Consider the following 17,003-nt stretch of genomic DNA (forward strand, 5'->3'; position numbering starts at 1 on the left):
CACTTATCACTGGGATCTCTCCCAGTGTGGCTGCCTGCTTATCCAGTGCACCACGTCCAGACTCCCACTATGCCCCTGAGGGCCAAGGCTGTTAATCTGCCACACTTGGAACTCCACACTTCCCCAGTGTCTCAGTGCCCTCCTTTGGGCAGCTCAGTCACTAGATAGCTCGCCCAAGGTCTCCCGGCTGATCTCCGCGCTGCAACACACAGGGGCAGCTCTCCCACAGCAGCTGTGCAGGCAGTCCAAAGCTGAACGATATTAGCTTCCTTCCGGCTCAGTGTCTCTGACCTGGGCCCCAGACAAGGCCCAAAGTCATCTTCACACACAGCCCAAGATCTCCCAAGGCAGTTTAATTGAATGCCCAAGTCCAAGAAAACCCAAACAGCCCACAGGTAAGGCTTTTCCTGCGTGCACTCTCGCTGTTGCTATGGGTGCAGCTGCAGGCAGCCTATGATTGAACAAACGCACCTACCACTTGCCAGATTTTCCACTGCTTCTGTCCTCCTCATTGGGTCCAGAAGTCTCTCACTGGCTTCCTGTGTCACCAAAGGGAAGCCTCTGGGCAAAACTCACCAGCCAGAGATGGCTGGAGTCTTCTCTCGCCACTCTCACTGTGCCTGGCTGCACAGAAGCTGTTACTTGACTGCCATCTTTTTTCCCTCCTCAAGTTCTGTTTTCTTTTAACTAGCAACTGGCATGCTGTCTCAACAGCCACCCGGTCTGTCAGAGCACAGCAGTGAGGATGCCACAAGAGAAAAAAGAAGAGAGGAAGAAACAGCTGAGCAGGGTCACATGTGAAAACAGTGCACTCCGTGGATTAAGAGGTGTCCCTGTTAGTGCAGACGAGCTGCACTAAGCTGTGGTTTGGGAAAGTCTTCTTTTTTGTTCTTGATGGTTCTAGCACTCTGGGAGACTAGGTGGGAGGATTGCTTAAGGTCAGGAGTTCTAGAACAGCTGGCGCAAAATCAAGACCCTGTCTCTACAAAATAAGAAAAATTGGCCAGGAATGGTTGAAGCCAAGATTTGAGAGTAGGCTGGACATCATAGCAAGGTCCCAGCTCTATAAAAAGTGTAAAGAAATTAGTTGGTCACAGTGGTGAGTGCCTGTAGTCCCAGGTACTCAGGAAGCTGAGGCAGGAGGATCACTTGGGCCTAGGAGTTTGGGACCGCAGTGGGCTATGATTTAGTCAGTGCACGCCAGCCTGGTAGTGGAGTTATGCTCTGCCTCTAAAAAAATGAAATAAAAATGAAAACATGAGGAGACTTTTTTGAAGGTTAAAAAAATCGTTTTACATAAATTGTGGTATAAGGAAATAGATTATGACAATACTTTTTATTTTTGATAGGGTTACAGCAAATAACAAAGAGAGAAACAGAAACAAAACCCAGGACCTTGAAGGACCAAATGATTATCTTCGAACAGTGTGGGTTTAAAATTTTTTTCATTTTTTGTTTTTGTTTATTGCCAAACTTCTAAAACATGGATCTTCACCATCATGGAGAAAAAGCCCATTTGAAGGTGTCACTGTGGTCTAGTGAAGGTGATTTTTAAAAAGGACAAATCAGGTTTCCTCAGTTGCTGAAATCAAAATATGAGGTGGTTTTACTTTGTGAGCAAAAAGTATTTGAAACCAACTCCACTCATTGCATAAACAGTAATAAGGAGACCAAACATTTTGTTTTAAAAGTTACTTTCCAAATTTCAAATCTTCTCATATACCAGCAATTCAACCTGTGGGTCGCAACAACCCCTTGTAACAGTGAAAATACATCCTGCATATCAGATCTTTACATTATGATTCATGGCAGTAGCAAAATTACAGTTATGAAGTAGCAATGAAAATAATTTTACGGTTGGGGGGTCAGCACAACATGAGGAACTGTATTAAAGGGTTGTGGCATAAGGAGGCATCAGGAAGGTTGAGAACCACTGTCATATACAGACATGATATTCAAGAGCTAATCTAGAAGAAGGGGTGTCTTTGTATGTTAATAAAAATACAACAGCTTCGGGATAATTTGCTCTATTTTGCACATAGTACTTCTATGCCTCTTCAGCAAAAACTCATTTATGGCAGATTTCAACGAGGCTGTGATTGAATTAGAGAGGCAAGGTGATAATACGGTAGGAGGGACCGTCTGTGTAAAAGCCCCTGGCAGGTGGATCTCCACATCTGAGCTACCTTCAGAAGCAGCTGGAGGACAGAGAAGACTCTCATGGAAATGAGGCCAATCATTTCTTTTTTTACATCTCAACTTTGTATGAGAGGTAAATGTAAAAGAGTGAGGTTTCAAGACTGGAGTAATTGATATGGCAAGTGCTGACTGAGGCCAAGTCAGTGCCAGGCACAGTGTGTGCACGTAGGGCCACTAGGCCCTCTACTCCAGAGCCGTAGGCAGGACTAGATCCTTCATGTCAATGACCAGGTGCAGAATAGTCTCAGGGGGACTTCACTTCCTTGATATAGAAAACCACTTGAAGCCAAGGATGCTGAAGTTCAAAGTGAGGCTCTGTCCTACCCAGCCCTCCCCATGAAGTCCCCAGAAAACGCAAAGTACAAAAGGCTCTCCATTAAATATAGGAGTTAGCTGATTCCTGGCACCTAACACTCTCCAAGCAACACTAGTTCTCTGCCCTGAGTATAGATTAGAACCACCTGGATATTTGGAAGGAACTATAATATTTAGGTCCTGCCCTATATCTGTGCTGTCCAAAATGATAGCCACTGTGGCTAGTTAGCACTTGAAATGTGGCTATAGCCAGGTAGGAAAATGGTAATATTTTTAATGCATTGGGTCAAATGAAACATTAAAATTAGTTCGTTGGTTTCTCTTTATGTTTGATAATATGGCTACTAGGAACTAAAATTACACTTGTGGTGGCATCATGTCTCTGTAATGGGAGCACTGCCCTATGGCTTTCCAGGCCTGGTGTTTGTTAGATGACCCTGGCTCTTTTGAAAATGAAGATTCTGATTCCACAGCACTGGGCTGGCCTGAGCATCTGGGTTTCTGACCCAGGTACCCAGGTGGTGCTGCTGTAGCTGCTTCCTGAATACCTGCTGGGTAGCAAGACCTACACCAGCTGCATCTGGGGTTCTCTCTGGCTGCAAGGCCCTGAACGTGTAAAGGCGCCTGGGTGGATTTTAACCCAGAGTCCATCCTGAGAACCAAGCAAAGGCTGGTAAAAGTGCATGTGACTGTTGATCCTGTAGACTGAGGTTGGTTGTAGATTCTGGCCCTGAACACCCTATCGTGTGCCAAGCTCTAAAGTATATAAGTGCCTGATTCAATGTCACAACTGAACTCTACCCCATACTTATGACCTGATTTTCAAAAGGTACACAGTGAATTGCTAGAATGCAACTGTATCGCCATTGTGCTAAATGTAGGGAGACAGGCCCCACCTGCCAGAGTCCTGGATCCAGACTCCGCTGAATGTGCCAAGTCCTCCTGCTCCGTCTTTTCCCAGTGTCTACTATAGGATGCCTCATAGAATCAATGGTGGCTGTGCTGGGTTTGCTTATGATGAGATATACTTTAGCTTATATGATAGTACACAGAATCAGTCATGAGGAAAACAAAATACTATACTTTCTAAGTGAGCACACTTTCATTTGGGGTGATAAAACATGTCCCAAACATTTTTGGTCCTTTGCAACCCTTGTATGGGCCAGGACAGACTCAGAACATTCCAAGGTGCTAATTGAAAAGGAATCCTGGGGAAGTAATTGGTACTTGGTCCAAAGGGTTTATTTCTGTGGTTACCATTGCATCCATCCACTTGGCCTCATCAGAACAAGCAGCTCTGTGCTGTTATCCCAATAACTAAGAATTACTGGAAATGTTGGCAACCCAAAAAGTCACTGGTTCCCAAGTTCCCCTCAACTCTAAACAGTACTACGTGTAAGTTCTGGATCTCAGTGCTGCCAAAATCCAAAGATATCTCAACTCATGCCCAAGGGACTCTCTTTGTCTATCAGGACTTGTGCAATGGTAGCCCAGCTCATCTTAGAACTCTTCATTTTGTTATCACCCTAGTAAAAGGAAGCTTTGCGTGCAATTGTCTAGCCAGCAGGATGAGATGGAAATGCAAGGAAACAAGTGTTAATTTCTATATTATTCTGCAATAAATAAAATTTTGTTTTCTTCAAAGTACATATGGAATGTTTATATTTTGATAGGATGTATATCTGAGCCATCATATATATTAAATTGGAAAGCAAACAATGTCCATAGTCCCTGCCCTATGGATCTTACATGTTAAAGAAAAAAAAAAAAAAACTTTAGATAATGTCATTTGCTATAAACAGAAAGCCTTGCTATAAAGGAGACAAATGTACAAAATCTTTCTGGTAGGATAATGGCCCTAGTCAGGAGTTCAGGAAAGATTCACTAGGAAGATTTCTGATTTAGGAGGAAAGAATTAATGAAGTTTAAGTGAATGAGATGCTGGAGCCTTTGCAAAATGAAGAGTTCATCTTCAGTCTGCCCGTTTGCTGAGCCACTCATTTTTCTTCCACAGCAGATAGGACCTTGGATGTTGACAAAGCTAATGAGGTCCTCATCATTTCTGATGACCTTTGGAGTGACCACTATGGGTGTATCAAACAGGATCTGAAAGGCTACGCTGAGAAATTCAGCTTCCGAATTTGTGTCCTGGGCTCCCCTAGGTTCACTCTGTCAGCCATTATGAGGATGCGGATCTGGGAGTTTGCAAAGAATCTGCTTTCCAGTGAGGACAGATCCAACTGGCTTTAGAACTTGGATTCTGGACACTGAGTTCGATAAAGGGAATTCAGCCAGCACTGTGCCTCCACCTGCACTGTGGGTGAATCTCTGGTTACACGGATAGGGATTTTGCTGGATATGGGCATCACAAATATGACTTTTTGTCACCTTAGTAATGGACCCACGTCTTCACATTGAGCAACATCTCTCCAAGCATCTTATTTCTCTAGCATAGCCCACAATGGGCCAGTTAAACCAAGAACACCAAAAACTATTATTGGAAATTACTTTTTATTCATGTTTATGAGCTTTTCCACTTAGTAAACATTTTCTTCAAAGTAACCACAGACAATTATGGGGCACTTTATAAATCACAAGCATAAATAAGAAATTAAATTATATTATAAATATTAACTAAAATCATATTCATACCCTTTTGGTCTCAGGCTTATATTTCTTTTACTGTTAATATGTTTAAGCTCCCAGATTAATTTTTATTTTATAATAATAATAACAATAATTTTTTGGAGACAGAGTCTCATTGTATTCACCTTGGGTAGAGTGCTGTGGTGTCATAGCTTATAGCAACTTCAACTCTCGGGCTCAAGTGATCCTCTTGCCTCAGCTTCCAGAGTAGCTTGGACTATAGGCTTCTACCACCATGGCTAGCTAGTTAGTTTTTCTATTTTTAGTAGAGAGGGTTCTTGCTCTTGCTCAGTCAGTTCTCAAACTCACAAGCTCAAACAGTCCACCCACCTCAGCCTCCCAAAGTGCTAGGATTATAGGTGTGAGCCAGTGTGCCTGACCCCAGATCAATTTTTAAATAGTTTTCTATTTCTGTAAGATAAACTTAGTTTGTTTGGGAAGTTATGAATTAAACTAACATTAGGATATCAGATTATGTAATTTTCTAAGTTACAGGGAAACAGTAACTTTTATTTATAGCAAGAAGGTATGAATGCATAAACAGTACAGACATGGATCAATCCCAGTATAATATCCACAATTGAAAAGACAACACCCATAGCCGGGCGTTGTGGCGGGCGCCTGTAGTCCCAGCTACTTGTTAGGTTGAGGCAAGAGAATCCCTTAAGCCCAGGAGTTGGAGGTTGCTGTGAGCTGTGTGAAGCCACGGCACTCTACCAAGGGCCATAAAGTGAGACTTTGTCTCTACAAAAAAAAAAAAAAGAAAAAGAAAAGACAACACCCTGCATGAAATATCTTGGGCTACATACAACTTCGTAAAGGACCCAACGTTGTTGCCCCAAACAGCCTCCTCCAACCATCTGCCGACGCAATAAAACTATTTATCAAAGAACCCCTACAACCCCTAACATCCTCATCCCTACTATAGGTAATTGCCCCAACCCTAGCTTTATCCATTGCCCTTATCATATGAACCCCACTACCAATCCCATACCCCCTGATCAACATCAACCTGGGCGTACTATTTATCCTAGCCACATCCAGCCTAGCTGTATACTCAATCCTGTGATCGGGATGAGCATCAAACTTAAAATACGCACTAATTGGAGCATGACGAGCAGTAGCACAAACTATCTCATATGAAGTAACCCTGGCCGTCATCCTACTATCCATCCTCCTAATAAGTGGAACATTTACACTATCAACCCTGATCCTAACTCAAGAACACTCATGACTCCTACTTCCATCGTGATAAATGCAGCAGTAGCACATGTGGGTGTGTGGAGGGTGACAGAGGCTGGGCGGGTGTCAGGAGGGTGGTGGGACTTGGTAAGCTGCAAAATGGGCTAAAGCCCAGTGACAGATGGACTCCATTCTTTAATCCTATGTAGCATGTATTTTACTATTTCATCTTTGGAGATTGATTATTTCTTATTGCTTTCATATACCTTTACCTGGAGAGCCAAAGACTTGTTCTCGCTGCTCTTCTCTTCCTTCCTTGGTCCATGAAGGAGGGTGGGGCAGAAGAAGCTGCCTCCATGCTTGTCAAACAGCCACATCCATCTACTCTATTTTTTTTTTATTAAATCATAGTTGTGTACATTATTGCGATCATGGGGCACCATACACTGGTTTTATACACCATTTGACACATTTTCATCACACTGATTAACATAGCCTTCCTGGCATTTTCTTAGTTATTGTGTTAAGACAATTTCATTCTACATTTACTAAATTTCACATATACCCTTGTAAGATGCACCGCAGGTGTAATCCCACCAGTCATCCTCCCTCCACCCACCTCCCCCTCCCTCCCCTCCCTTTCACCCATTCTTAGGTTATAACTGGGTTATAGCTTTCATGTGAAAGCCATAAATTAGTTTCATAGTAGGGCTGAGTACATTGGATACTTTCTCTTCCATTCTTTTTTTTTTTTTTTGCTTTTTTGTATATGCAAGTAGTTTTAATATAGTCCACAAGCTCTTTGATTCTTCTTTCTCCGAAAGGTGAAGTCTAAATTCCCTCCCCTTGAATGTGGGCCGCATTTAGGGACTGACCTCTATTCATGTTATGTGGCAGAGGTCTTCTGAGGCTAGGTCATGAAAAGGTTAACTTCTGCCTGGCTCTGTCTCTGTCTCTTAGACCACTCACTCTGGAGGAGGCCCACCATCAAGTCATGAGAACCTTCAATCAAATAGCGTGTGCACAGGCCCGTTGGAGGAACTGAAGCCTCCGAGAACTCACCAGTGTGTGAGTGAGTGAACTACCTAAAGACGGATCCTCCAGCAAAATTCCATTTTCTTCAAGGATTTTCCCTAGGCCATGTAACCTTCTTTCTTCCGAACCGCTACATTTCTTTTCCGTATTATTTTTGCTCTAATCATATATTGCCTCATTTCTTCATCTGTTATAAAATTTCTCATTTCTCTGACAGTTTTCATAGGAATCAGTGAGATTTTCATTCATTTAGTAGCTGTTGGCCTTGTGTCCCCCTCTCTCTACCTCTCAGGTCTCACTGAAGAGCTGGGCAAAGTAGAATCTCACTTTGGGGAGTTTTAATTTAGAAGTACAGTAGGGGGTGCGCCAGCCCCATATACCTAGGGTGGAGGGTTTGAACCCGGCCCCAGCCAAACTGCAAAAAACAGCCGGGCATTGTGGCGGGTGCCTATAGTCCCAGCTACTCGGCAGGCTGAGGCCAGAGAATCGCCTAAGCCCAAGACCTGGAGGTTGCTGTGAGCTGTGATGCCATGGTACTCTACCAAGGGTGACGAAGTGAGACTCTATCTCTAAAACAAAAAATAGAAGTACAGTACGGTAGCGGTAGCATTTGAGGTTAACAAGTATTGTACAAAGTTGAGATAGTGTTTTACGTAAGTCTCACTTTGTGTACCCAATTGGAAATAATGTAATTGTGACAAAATAGGAACCTGGATTTGCCTGGAATCCTGGCCCAGAGTCTGGGAGGCCCAGCAGTACAAGATCTCTAGTCTTGGTTTACTGTTAGCTTCCTGTTTATGTCCAACACTCATAACACCCCACGCCCTTGGAGAGTTTGAGCTGGCATGTGGCGTTTTGGTCCTTGTGACTTAACAGTGTAACTAAAGAGCTTCGTATTATGCTGGCCCAAGCTGGTGCCTAATAAACCGTAGCAGCCATCATCCCCAGTATTATTGTCATTGTTGACTCTTCACTGGCAAGCATGGGTTCTACTTCTCTATCTCCCTAGACCAGGCGTCCTCAAATTGCAGCCCGCGGGCCACAAGAAGCGGTGTGATTGTATTTGTCCCCGTTTTGTTTTTGTACTTCAAAATAAGGTATGTGCAGTGTGCATAGGAATTTGTTAAGTTTTTTTTTTTTTTTAAAACTATAGTCTGGCCCTCCAACCATCTGAGGGACAGTGAATTGGCCTAGTAGCTATCCAAGGGTTGAGATTTTTAAAAAGAAAAAACCAACAAAAAAAAATTTTTGAATTTTCCACCAGATTTAAAGGGTAAAGGACACACATTCACGCATGAATTTGGGAGCATGGGAGAAAACAGAGGACTTGATGCAACAGTGCAGGTCGGCTTAGTGTTCCAAACATTTCTGGCAACCCCACCCACCCTCTGAGAGGTGGCAGCAGGTGGAAGGTTCCCTCAGGGCAAGAGGTCAAGTATGTTGTAAAGGACTGGTTCTTAATGGACAAGGGGAGAGAGCCCCAGAACAACTGTATTTGATTTAGAAATTGGCTCCCTCTCTCCAGGATGATGTATTTTCAGCTTCCCGGAGACTGGCTAGACTGGGAAATGAGGTGGGGGAGCCCCCGTGCGTCCTCTGCCCACAATGCCGCTTGTGGAGGTGTTGGCCAGCTTGACAGTCTCTGGCTTCAGTCCTGCTTTTCTTTACTCTGGCCCTTGTTTTGCGTGTATAAATATTTAACTATTAACATTTAAGTTTCTTACGAGCTGGCTGGAATTGACAATAGACTGTATACATTTTTTGTGTGTGAATAATAAGTATCTTACAAGCAATGCCGAGATGCCAACATTAGAAAGTACAGTTTGCAGGCGGCCTTAGGCAGGCTGGATCACTCTTCGTCCTCCCCTTCTGGCGCGGTCTCACTTTCCTCACCACCTTCAGCAGCCGAATCCACAGGTGTTGCTGTTGATATGCGCTCCCTGGAATAGGAAGACAATGGCAAGGCTTTTACTCTTAAAAGGAGCAATTAACTGGGTTATAGCTTTCATGTGAAAGGGAAAGGGAGGGTAGGGAGGGGCATTAATGGGATTACACCTGCGGTGCATCTTACAAGGGTATATGTGAATCCTAGTAAATGTGGAATGTAAAGGTCTTAGCAAAATAACTAAGAAAATGCTACAAAAGCTATGTTAACTAATGTGATGAAAATGTGTCAAACGATCTATGAACCAAGTGTATGGTGCCCCACGATCATACTAATGTACACAGCTATGGTTTAATAAAAATAAAAAATAGAAAAAATAGGAGCAATTAAACTTCTCATTATCCCCTCATTTTAGATAAGATTTTTTGTTGAGATGGAGTCTGGCCTGGCTAGATGTTGTGAGCAGCTCATAGTAACCTCAAACTATGGGGTCCAAATGATTCTTCTGCCTCAGCCTCCCAAATAGCTTGGACTACAGGCACCTGCCACAACACTCGGTTAATTTTTCTATTTTTAGTAGAGCTCAGGATGGCTTTGAACTCTGAGCTCAAGCAATCGTGCTGCCTCAACTTCCCAGAGGGCTAGGATTACAGGCGTGAGCCACTGTGCCCGGCCATTGTAGATGAGATTTTAAATTGTTCCCAGTCATTTACCCTGCATCCCTCTTGTAAATCTCTTCCTCATCAGAAGACTCCTTGTCGTGAAGCTTCTGGGCCATGTTTTTCTTGCATGTGGCATTGAGAGGTCTGTACATATCCCTAAGCCAAAGTGGACACCTTAACCAGAAAAAGCCCTCCTAGAAAAGAGAAAGGCAGGTATTAATTCTGCATTTCTCCTGTTTTCTCTGGCCACAGCACTGAATCTTCCTCAAATTTACCTGGCTTTCACTCTGCGATGAGCATCTCCTATGCAGAAAGTCAAAAAAGCCCCTTGGGAAAAAACACACACACGAGACAATTAGTGATTCCTGCCATTTCCCAAGTCTCCCACGATGTACACCTCTCGTTTTATTGGGACTAAATCTGTGGTTCGGTCCATAATCACAGTGGGCAACATCATTATGGACCTGGAATCCTGAAAATCATTTCATGGAGAGACTTCCAGAAGCTCTCCATGTCTGTTTAAGAGGGCCCCGTAATGTCACTGGGGGGACCTTTGCGCAAGGCTTGGTGGGAGGTACAGGGAGGATTTTCAGCCCCACTTACCCCATTGGCCAAGTTCCCTTGTACAGTGAACAAAGTGTACAAACACACAGGCCAGAAGTACTTCACTCTCCAGAAGCATTTTACATCAGTCCCTTTCAAACCTAGTACCACAGATAGCCTTTGCTGGTGGGTGAAGGATAAAGTGCTTCTATTCTCCTAGAAGCTTTATCCTATCAGGCGAGTCCCGTCAAGCAAATGCCTGGGTCCAGCTAGAAAAATTATTTTCATACTGCAGGCTATTTCATACTGCAGTAGTTGTAAAATCAGTTTAAAGGACAAAATATCCTTTTTGAATATGAGCAGAATAGACAAAAAATCAGACTGTTTCCACATCTACTCATGTCTACACAGCATGTGCGTATTGAATTGTGATATAAAATGTGACTCACAGCCCAAGTAGAGAATAATCAATGGAGAAGTCCCCAGCTGGAAAGGGACCACCCTCTTTCTGACACTAGCACTGGGACCATGGAGCAAGGTAATTTCCTTTTCTCTGTCTCCGTTTTCTTATTATAAAAGGAAGAGGCAAAGTATTATTTAAGGTCTCTTCTAGTTAAAATTCTCTGACGTTTGGATAAATAGAGAATGGAGACCCCAAAGCAAGTAGAATGAGAAGGTAGGATTTCCTGCCACTCTAGAGGAAGGATTCATATATTCTTGAAGGAGCCTTGAAGGAGACTAGCTCCCTTGCCCCTTCCCCAGAGCCTCCAAAAAGGCCTCTGGCCTGGCCCGATGCCCGCCACCGGAAGGAACAGGCACAACTACAACCCCCGCCCCTGCCTTCCCTTGAAGGACTGGTGGCAGCAGATTCGTCCTTGCCACTCCTGTCCAACTCAGCTTTGTCTGGGGAGCTAATTTTGCTGGATCCAGGCAAAGCACTAAGGCAGGTAAGTATTCTTCCTGCCTCTGGCAGTTTTCTCACTATAAAACGGAAGGATTGAAAGAGATGAGTTCTAAGTTCTCTAGTTCTAAAATTCTAATTTAAATCGCCAGACCAGTATTTACCTCCTTGGGACTGAGCCTGATTCTACATCTGTCCTTGCTGCTCTTCTATGAGAATAAATCTGTTTTGGAAGAAAACAATCATGATTATCCATCATAATGACCAGTATCTCCAAATCTTTATTCATTCCTTTCAAGTCTTACCTACCCAGTGAGATAACTTCTATTTATCTATCTTTCCTTTCCTTTTTTTTTTTTTGAGACAAAACAAAAGGTGTCACCTGGGTAGAGTACTGTGGTGTCACAGCTCACAGCATCCTCAAACTCTTCGGCTTAAGTTTTGTGGCAACCTCAAACTCTTGCCTCAGCCTCCCAAGTAGCTGGGACTACAGGTGCCCACCACAATGCTTGGCTATTTTTTGGTTATAGTTGTCATTGTTGCTTGGCGAGCCTGGGCTGGATTCGAACCCCCTCCCAGCCACCCCCACCCCCACCCCCCAGCTCTCCTGTATGTGGCTGGTGCCCTAGTCACTTGAGCTACAGGTGCCGAGCCAGCTATCTATAATTTTTTATTAGAGATAGGGTTTCACTCTGTCACCTGGGGTAGAGTATACTGGTATGATCATAGCTCACTGTAGCCTCAAATTCTTGGGCTCAAGTAAGCCTCCTGCCTCAGCATCTCAGATGCTCAAGGCAGCATCTCCTGCCTCAGCTACTAGTTCCTAGTAGCTGGAGCTACAGGTATGCACCACCATGTCTGGCTAAAAGATATATTTTCTGAAGACATAAATCATTTTTCTGAGACAGTCTCACTCCGTTGCCCTGGCTAGAGTACAGTGCCATCACTATAGCTCATTGCAACATCAAATTCCTGGGCTCAACCGATCCTCTTGTCTTAGCCTCTAGAGCAGTGTTTTTCAACCTTTTCACAGCACACTCGAACCTACAGTTAAACTTTGGCAGCACACTTAAATTATGTTGATCAAATAAAAGAGTAAAAAGAGAATATACTTACTGTGCTTTGAGCTTCTTTTGAACATAATTTAATAACGCCCTTTAAAAAGTTTTTCACGGCATACCTAAGATCCTGCCATGACACACGTGTTGAAAATCATTGCTCTAGAATACCTGGAACTTGAGGTGCACACCATGACCCCTGGCTAATTTTTCTTTTAGTAGAGACGAGATCTCGCTTTCACTCAGGCTGGTCTCCAACTCCTGAGCTCAAGCAATTATAATCCTCCCTTATAATCCTTAGGATTATAAGCATGAGCCATCGCACCTGGTCTGAAGACAGAAATTCTATCCTGTTTAATGGTTCTTTGGCTCTTTCCTTGGTATCTGCAGGCAACTCATTCCAGGATCCACTCCCCTCAGCCTAGCATACCCAAATCCAAGGATGCCAAAGTCCCTGTATTAACAGGTTGATTATCCCTAATCTGAAAACCTGAAATCCAAAATGCTCCAAGATCTGAAACTTTCTGATCACCACCATGACACTCAAAGGAAATGCTCACTGGAGCATTTTGGATTTTAGATGTTCAGATTAGGGATGCTCAGCTGGTTAAGTATAATACAAATATTCCAAAATTTGAAAAAAAATCTGATATCTGAAACACTTCTGATCCTGAGCATCCAGATAAGGGCCACTTAATCCGTATATCAGCCAGGTTCTGCTCCCATCTGATAGACCAGGAGCCACTTGGTCCACACAGCTCTCCTCTGCTTCATTCTGTCCTGATCTTGGGGTTCTTTCTTGGATAGCATCTTTAAGAAAATGGTTTGCCATATTTTTAAGTTCTCAGGGGAGGGAAAATGCTTCACCATATCCTCCAAGAAATGGTGACAAACCTCACAGAGAGACTAGGCCCAGGCAGGCTGGAGTATTCAGAGAAGGCATCAGAAAGAAAGATGAACTTGAATTTGAACAGAGTCACAGGATTTCCATGGGCAGAGTTTAGTAAGAGAATTCTGGATGGGTAAAGGCACAGATGAAAGCAGGGATACGCATGATGTGACTGGGATATGGTGTGGGCTGCTTTGGCTAGAACAGAGGGTTGCCACAATAGAAAAAGTAAATCAAATAAGGTAAATTAGGTTGGATGGTGGGGTAAAATCATGATTGTCAGCTTATTAAACCATTCTTTTAATATGCTAGCACCTACATGTTGGGTAAAGTAATAGGCCATTATGAAATGGCCTATTGAACAAAAGGTAAACACAGGCAAGCGCCAGGAACAGGCCACTGTAAATATGACACACTTTGGAATAGCCAGGTGCAAGGTTTAGCTGAGGTGCTTTAACTGAACCTGTGTAGACAATGCCTTGCACAGTGGAGAAGGAGGATGCTACCTGAATCTAATGAATCTATAAGATGACACCTCTATCTCTTGCTGTGTCCTTTCTCCCCAGGGTAATGACAGCTCCGTGAGGGTGGAGATAATACATCTCTTGTCATTTCAGCAACAAGGAAAGAAATCAGTGGTAGAATGAGAGTGATTGGTGAGTACACAAAATTATTGACAGTTTTGGGTTGGAAAAACTTTCCTATCACTTCAACTTTGGCTTTCTTAAACTTAATTTCTCCAAATAATCTAGTGGTTTGTTATCTTGGTTTCAGTTCTATAGCGATCTCCTGGGAGAGGGGTTACTTTAAAAAAATCCTTGGTATATATTACAGTAAAGAACAATGCATACCTTAGTCGTAGTGACTGAAGAGGAATGTCAAGTAATAGTAGGTGGGATAGTGGCTTTGATTTTCAGTTCATGAGTACTGAATCTATTAGCAAGGATGTTATTCTGGAAACCTGAATGATTGTCCTTACCTCAATAAGACAGAAAATTATAATCAAAATCATCACTATTACAGTCACAGATATCGCCAAGATGAGTTTGTTGTTATAGCCATATCCTGGAACTCCTTTAGTGAGCTAAAAAAGGGAAAGAATAATTAAAAAACCACCAAAGAGATGGAAAGAATGAGATCTAACTATTCAAAACTCCACCCTCCCAAGTAAGTAGCTTATAGGTTCTTAAAGAACAAAGCAAATCTAATGTGTTACATAATCTTACTATTGAGTATTTTGTTCTACATCTTCTTTATCTTGAGTGTTCTGTCTGCTTCATTCTCTAAATGAGCAAAGTGGGAGATCACTGTCATGGCCAAAATTACATGGCCAAGATAAAATATGGACTTGTCTACCTGGGCCTTGCTGCATGGATGCTTTCATGGTATATTCTAAACCAAGGGTATCCAACCTTTTTTTCCTCTGTCACACATGGGAAGAATAAGAGTTGTCTTAGGCCACAGAGTAAATACACAAATACTAATGAAAGCTGATTAGCAAAAAAAAAAAAAAAAAAAAAAAAAAGGAGGGGGTGTCTGTGCATACTTTTCATGATATCTGACACCACATGTAAGTGAAAAAAAAGTCCTCACAGAATCATCATGCGGCCCACAGGCTGTAGGCTGGACACCCCTGAACTGATGGAAAAGTCCAGGTCTCATGTTCCCGTAGTCATCCTTACCTCACTTGACTCCTGCTCTTTCTGTTCAGCCTGGGCTTCTGTGCTCTCCTTGATATAGTTCTCACTCTTCCACTGATCCGTATCCCATTCTGCCTTGGATACTTTTACTTCTTGCTGCTCACTCAGAAGCTTCATCAGGAGACCTGTTCTAGAGATGAGCTTGGCACAGGCCAGTTGCACATGGGTCTCAGAGCAGTCCATTTTCAAAGTCCGGATAACGTGAGAAATGAGCCTTCTCACGTCGTTGTTGGGGATGAGGGATCGGAGCTGCTGGTTTAGCTGCATTTCAAATTGATCACCCGGGGACGCGAGCAATGGGTAAGTGAAGCTTTTTTCCATGTTGGGTAAGTCAGTGCCCGTGTTGTGGTATTCCCACAGAGTTTCATTGATTTGTTTAACAGTCGGTATTAAGAACGCCGTCCCAGTGGAATCTATAGTGGAAGGATTCTTATCATTTGTACTTTCAGAGATAGTTTCTTCAGGTATAGCAGTGTTTTCCATAAAACTGTTTTCTTCAATACCATTTCCTAGAGGGGATACAGTAGTGATTTCTGTAACAGATTCTGAAGGAGCAAGTGATTCTGGAAAAGGATTCTCCTGAGGACTCAGCTCTTCTGAAGGTGGAAAAACCCCATGTGACGGGGAATTTATAAGGCTCCTTACTGCAGAGAATGGAGGCCGCTTTACAGGCATCTGTCCATGGAACACTGTTTCTTTTCTAAACTTTTGACTTAGTTTGGCCGCAGGTGTTCTGTGGGCCACATGGGAATGAGGTTTATGAAAGCGGTATTTTCTTCTAGAATGTACAATTGGTTTACCAGCTTCCATACTTTTAACTCTAGCATTTGCATCTTCTAAAACAAAAATGGTGTCGCTCATGTCTTTTGATTGTTTTTTAACCTCAGGTAGGGATTTTGAGGTGGCAGAAGTAGAAGGCATGCCAATATACTGTTTGAAGAAAGAAGAGACCGCAGCCTTGTGCGTCTGCGTGAAGGAAGGCTCGGCGTGGAAGGAGCTTCCCACAAACTTCCGAGGCCTCTGCACCACGTCAAACTGTGTCCTTTCACTCGGGATTGGTTTCCCAAGCGTTCTTTCTTCGGCCACTTTCTTCGCTGTCGGCCAGGTACCCTGTTTCCTCTTGATTCTTGCCTCCTGTAAGAGCTTTCTCCGTAGGCGCTTGGGCCCTTTGAGGAATAGCGTCACTTTCTTCAGCCCCCTGTCTCCACTCTCACTCTCTGTCAGGCTATTTTCCTGTGATTCAGCAGTTGCCACTTTTTTGGGAAAGATTTGGCGTTTAAGTTTGGGACCTAAAAGGCCAGACTGCATAAGCATGGCAGTTTTTTCTTTCTTTTTAACCTCATCGATTTTTTCTTGAATTTCTGCATCTAACAAATTTTCCAGGAAATAGAGCTTCCTCAGTTTATTTTTGTAAGCTGAATTGCTGGGTCCAGATTCAAGAGGCTGAGCCTTTGTATTGTTTTTCATATGACTTAGGGGCTTCTCTCCTTCCTGCACATTTGAGAAAAGCAGTTTAATGAATGGTAATAATGTTGATTCTACATCTTCTAGATTTCCCTCTGAGAAATAAGGCAATATGTAATTAAGTGCACTAATGACATCGCTTTCATCATTGAAGTCCATCTGGTCACTCGTGAAGCCTGACAAGCTGACGCCATTTTTATTTGCGGATACCTCTGGCTCAATGGTCAGCTCGGTGCTCGTGTGCTTCTTCCGAGCCTGTAATACCTTCATGAGCGCTCCCTCCGCATTTCCTACACTTGCTTCTTCAACTGTCAAAAAAGAAGAGACTGCTTTTGACGATGGAAGGCTGATGGCATAGCTTTTTGCCAATCCACAGCCATATAACCCAGTCAAAGAAATTAGGAGTCAGCAAACAGAAGAGTGCCACTTAGAGAGGAAAAAAAGAAACCCCAGTTTAAACCTATACAATGGAATAATAAAAGGAGAAAAATATCTTTGGGAAAAGTGGCTACCTACTCAGAACA

General features: G+C 43.1%; 1 protein-coding gene and 1 pseudogene across 6 annotated transcripts in view; both read right to left on the reverse strand.

Annotated features, from left to right (window-relative positions):
* The window catches only part of LOC128579313 (dnaJ homolog subfamily C member 8-like), a 38,356-nt pseudogene extending 31,637 nt beyond the window's left edge, over window positions 1–6,719 (reverse strand). The window contains exons 1-2 of the transcript XR_008378121.1: window positions 6,615–6,719; window positions 4,400–4,683 (exon numbers count right to left, since the gene is read on the reverse strand). The product of XR_008378121.1 is annotated as a dnaJ homolog subfamily C member 8-like (transcript). The remainder of the gene's footprint in view (window positions 1–4,399; window positions 4,684–6,614) is intronic.
* Window positions 6,720–8,782: 2,063 nt separating this feature from the next.
* LOC128579317 (leucine-rich repeat-containing protein 37A2-like) overlaps window positions 8,783–17,003 on the reverse strand; it is a 63,767-nt gene continuing 55,546 nt past the window's right edge. For 2 of the 5 annotated variants that reach the window (XM_053581461.1, XM_053581459.1), the window contains 6 exons: window positions 14,998–16,787; window positions 14,295–14,399; window positions 11,533–11,591; window positions 10,200–10,251; window positions 9,976–10,118; window positions 8,783–9,317 (listed from right to left, as the gene is read on the reverse strand). In XM_053581461.1, coding sequence (XP_053437436.1) covers window positions 9,227–9,317; window positions 9,976–10,118; window positions 10,200–10,251; window positions 11,533–11,591; window positions 14,295–14,399; window positions 14,998–16,787 — 2,240 coding nt within the window. In that variant the 3' untranslated portion in view covers window positions 8,783–9,226. The remainder of the gene's footprint in view (window positions 9,318–9,975; window positions 10,119–10,199; window positions 10,252–11,532; window positions 11,592–14,294; window positions 14,400–14,997; window positions 16,788–17,003) is intronic. The other 3 variants (XM_053581464.1, XM_053581462.1, XM_053581463.1) reach the window with 3 other exon arrangements.

The sequence above is a fragment of the Nycticebus coucang genome, unplaced genomic scaffold, assembly GCF_027406575.1.
Source record: "Nycticebus coucang isolate mNycCou1 unplaced genomic scaffold, mNycCou1.pri scaffold_44, whole genome shotgun sequence".
Lineage (NCBI taxonomy): Eukaryota > Metazoa > Chordata > Mammalia > Primates > Lorisidae > Nycticebus > Nycticebus coucang.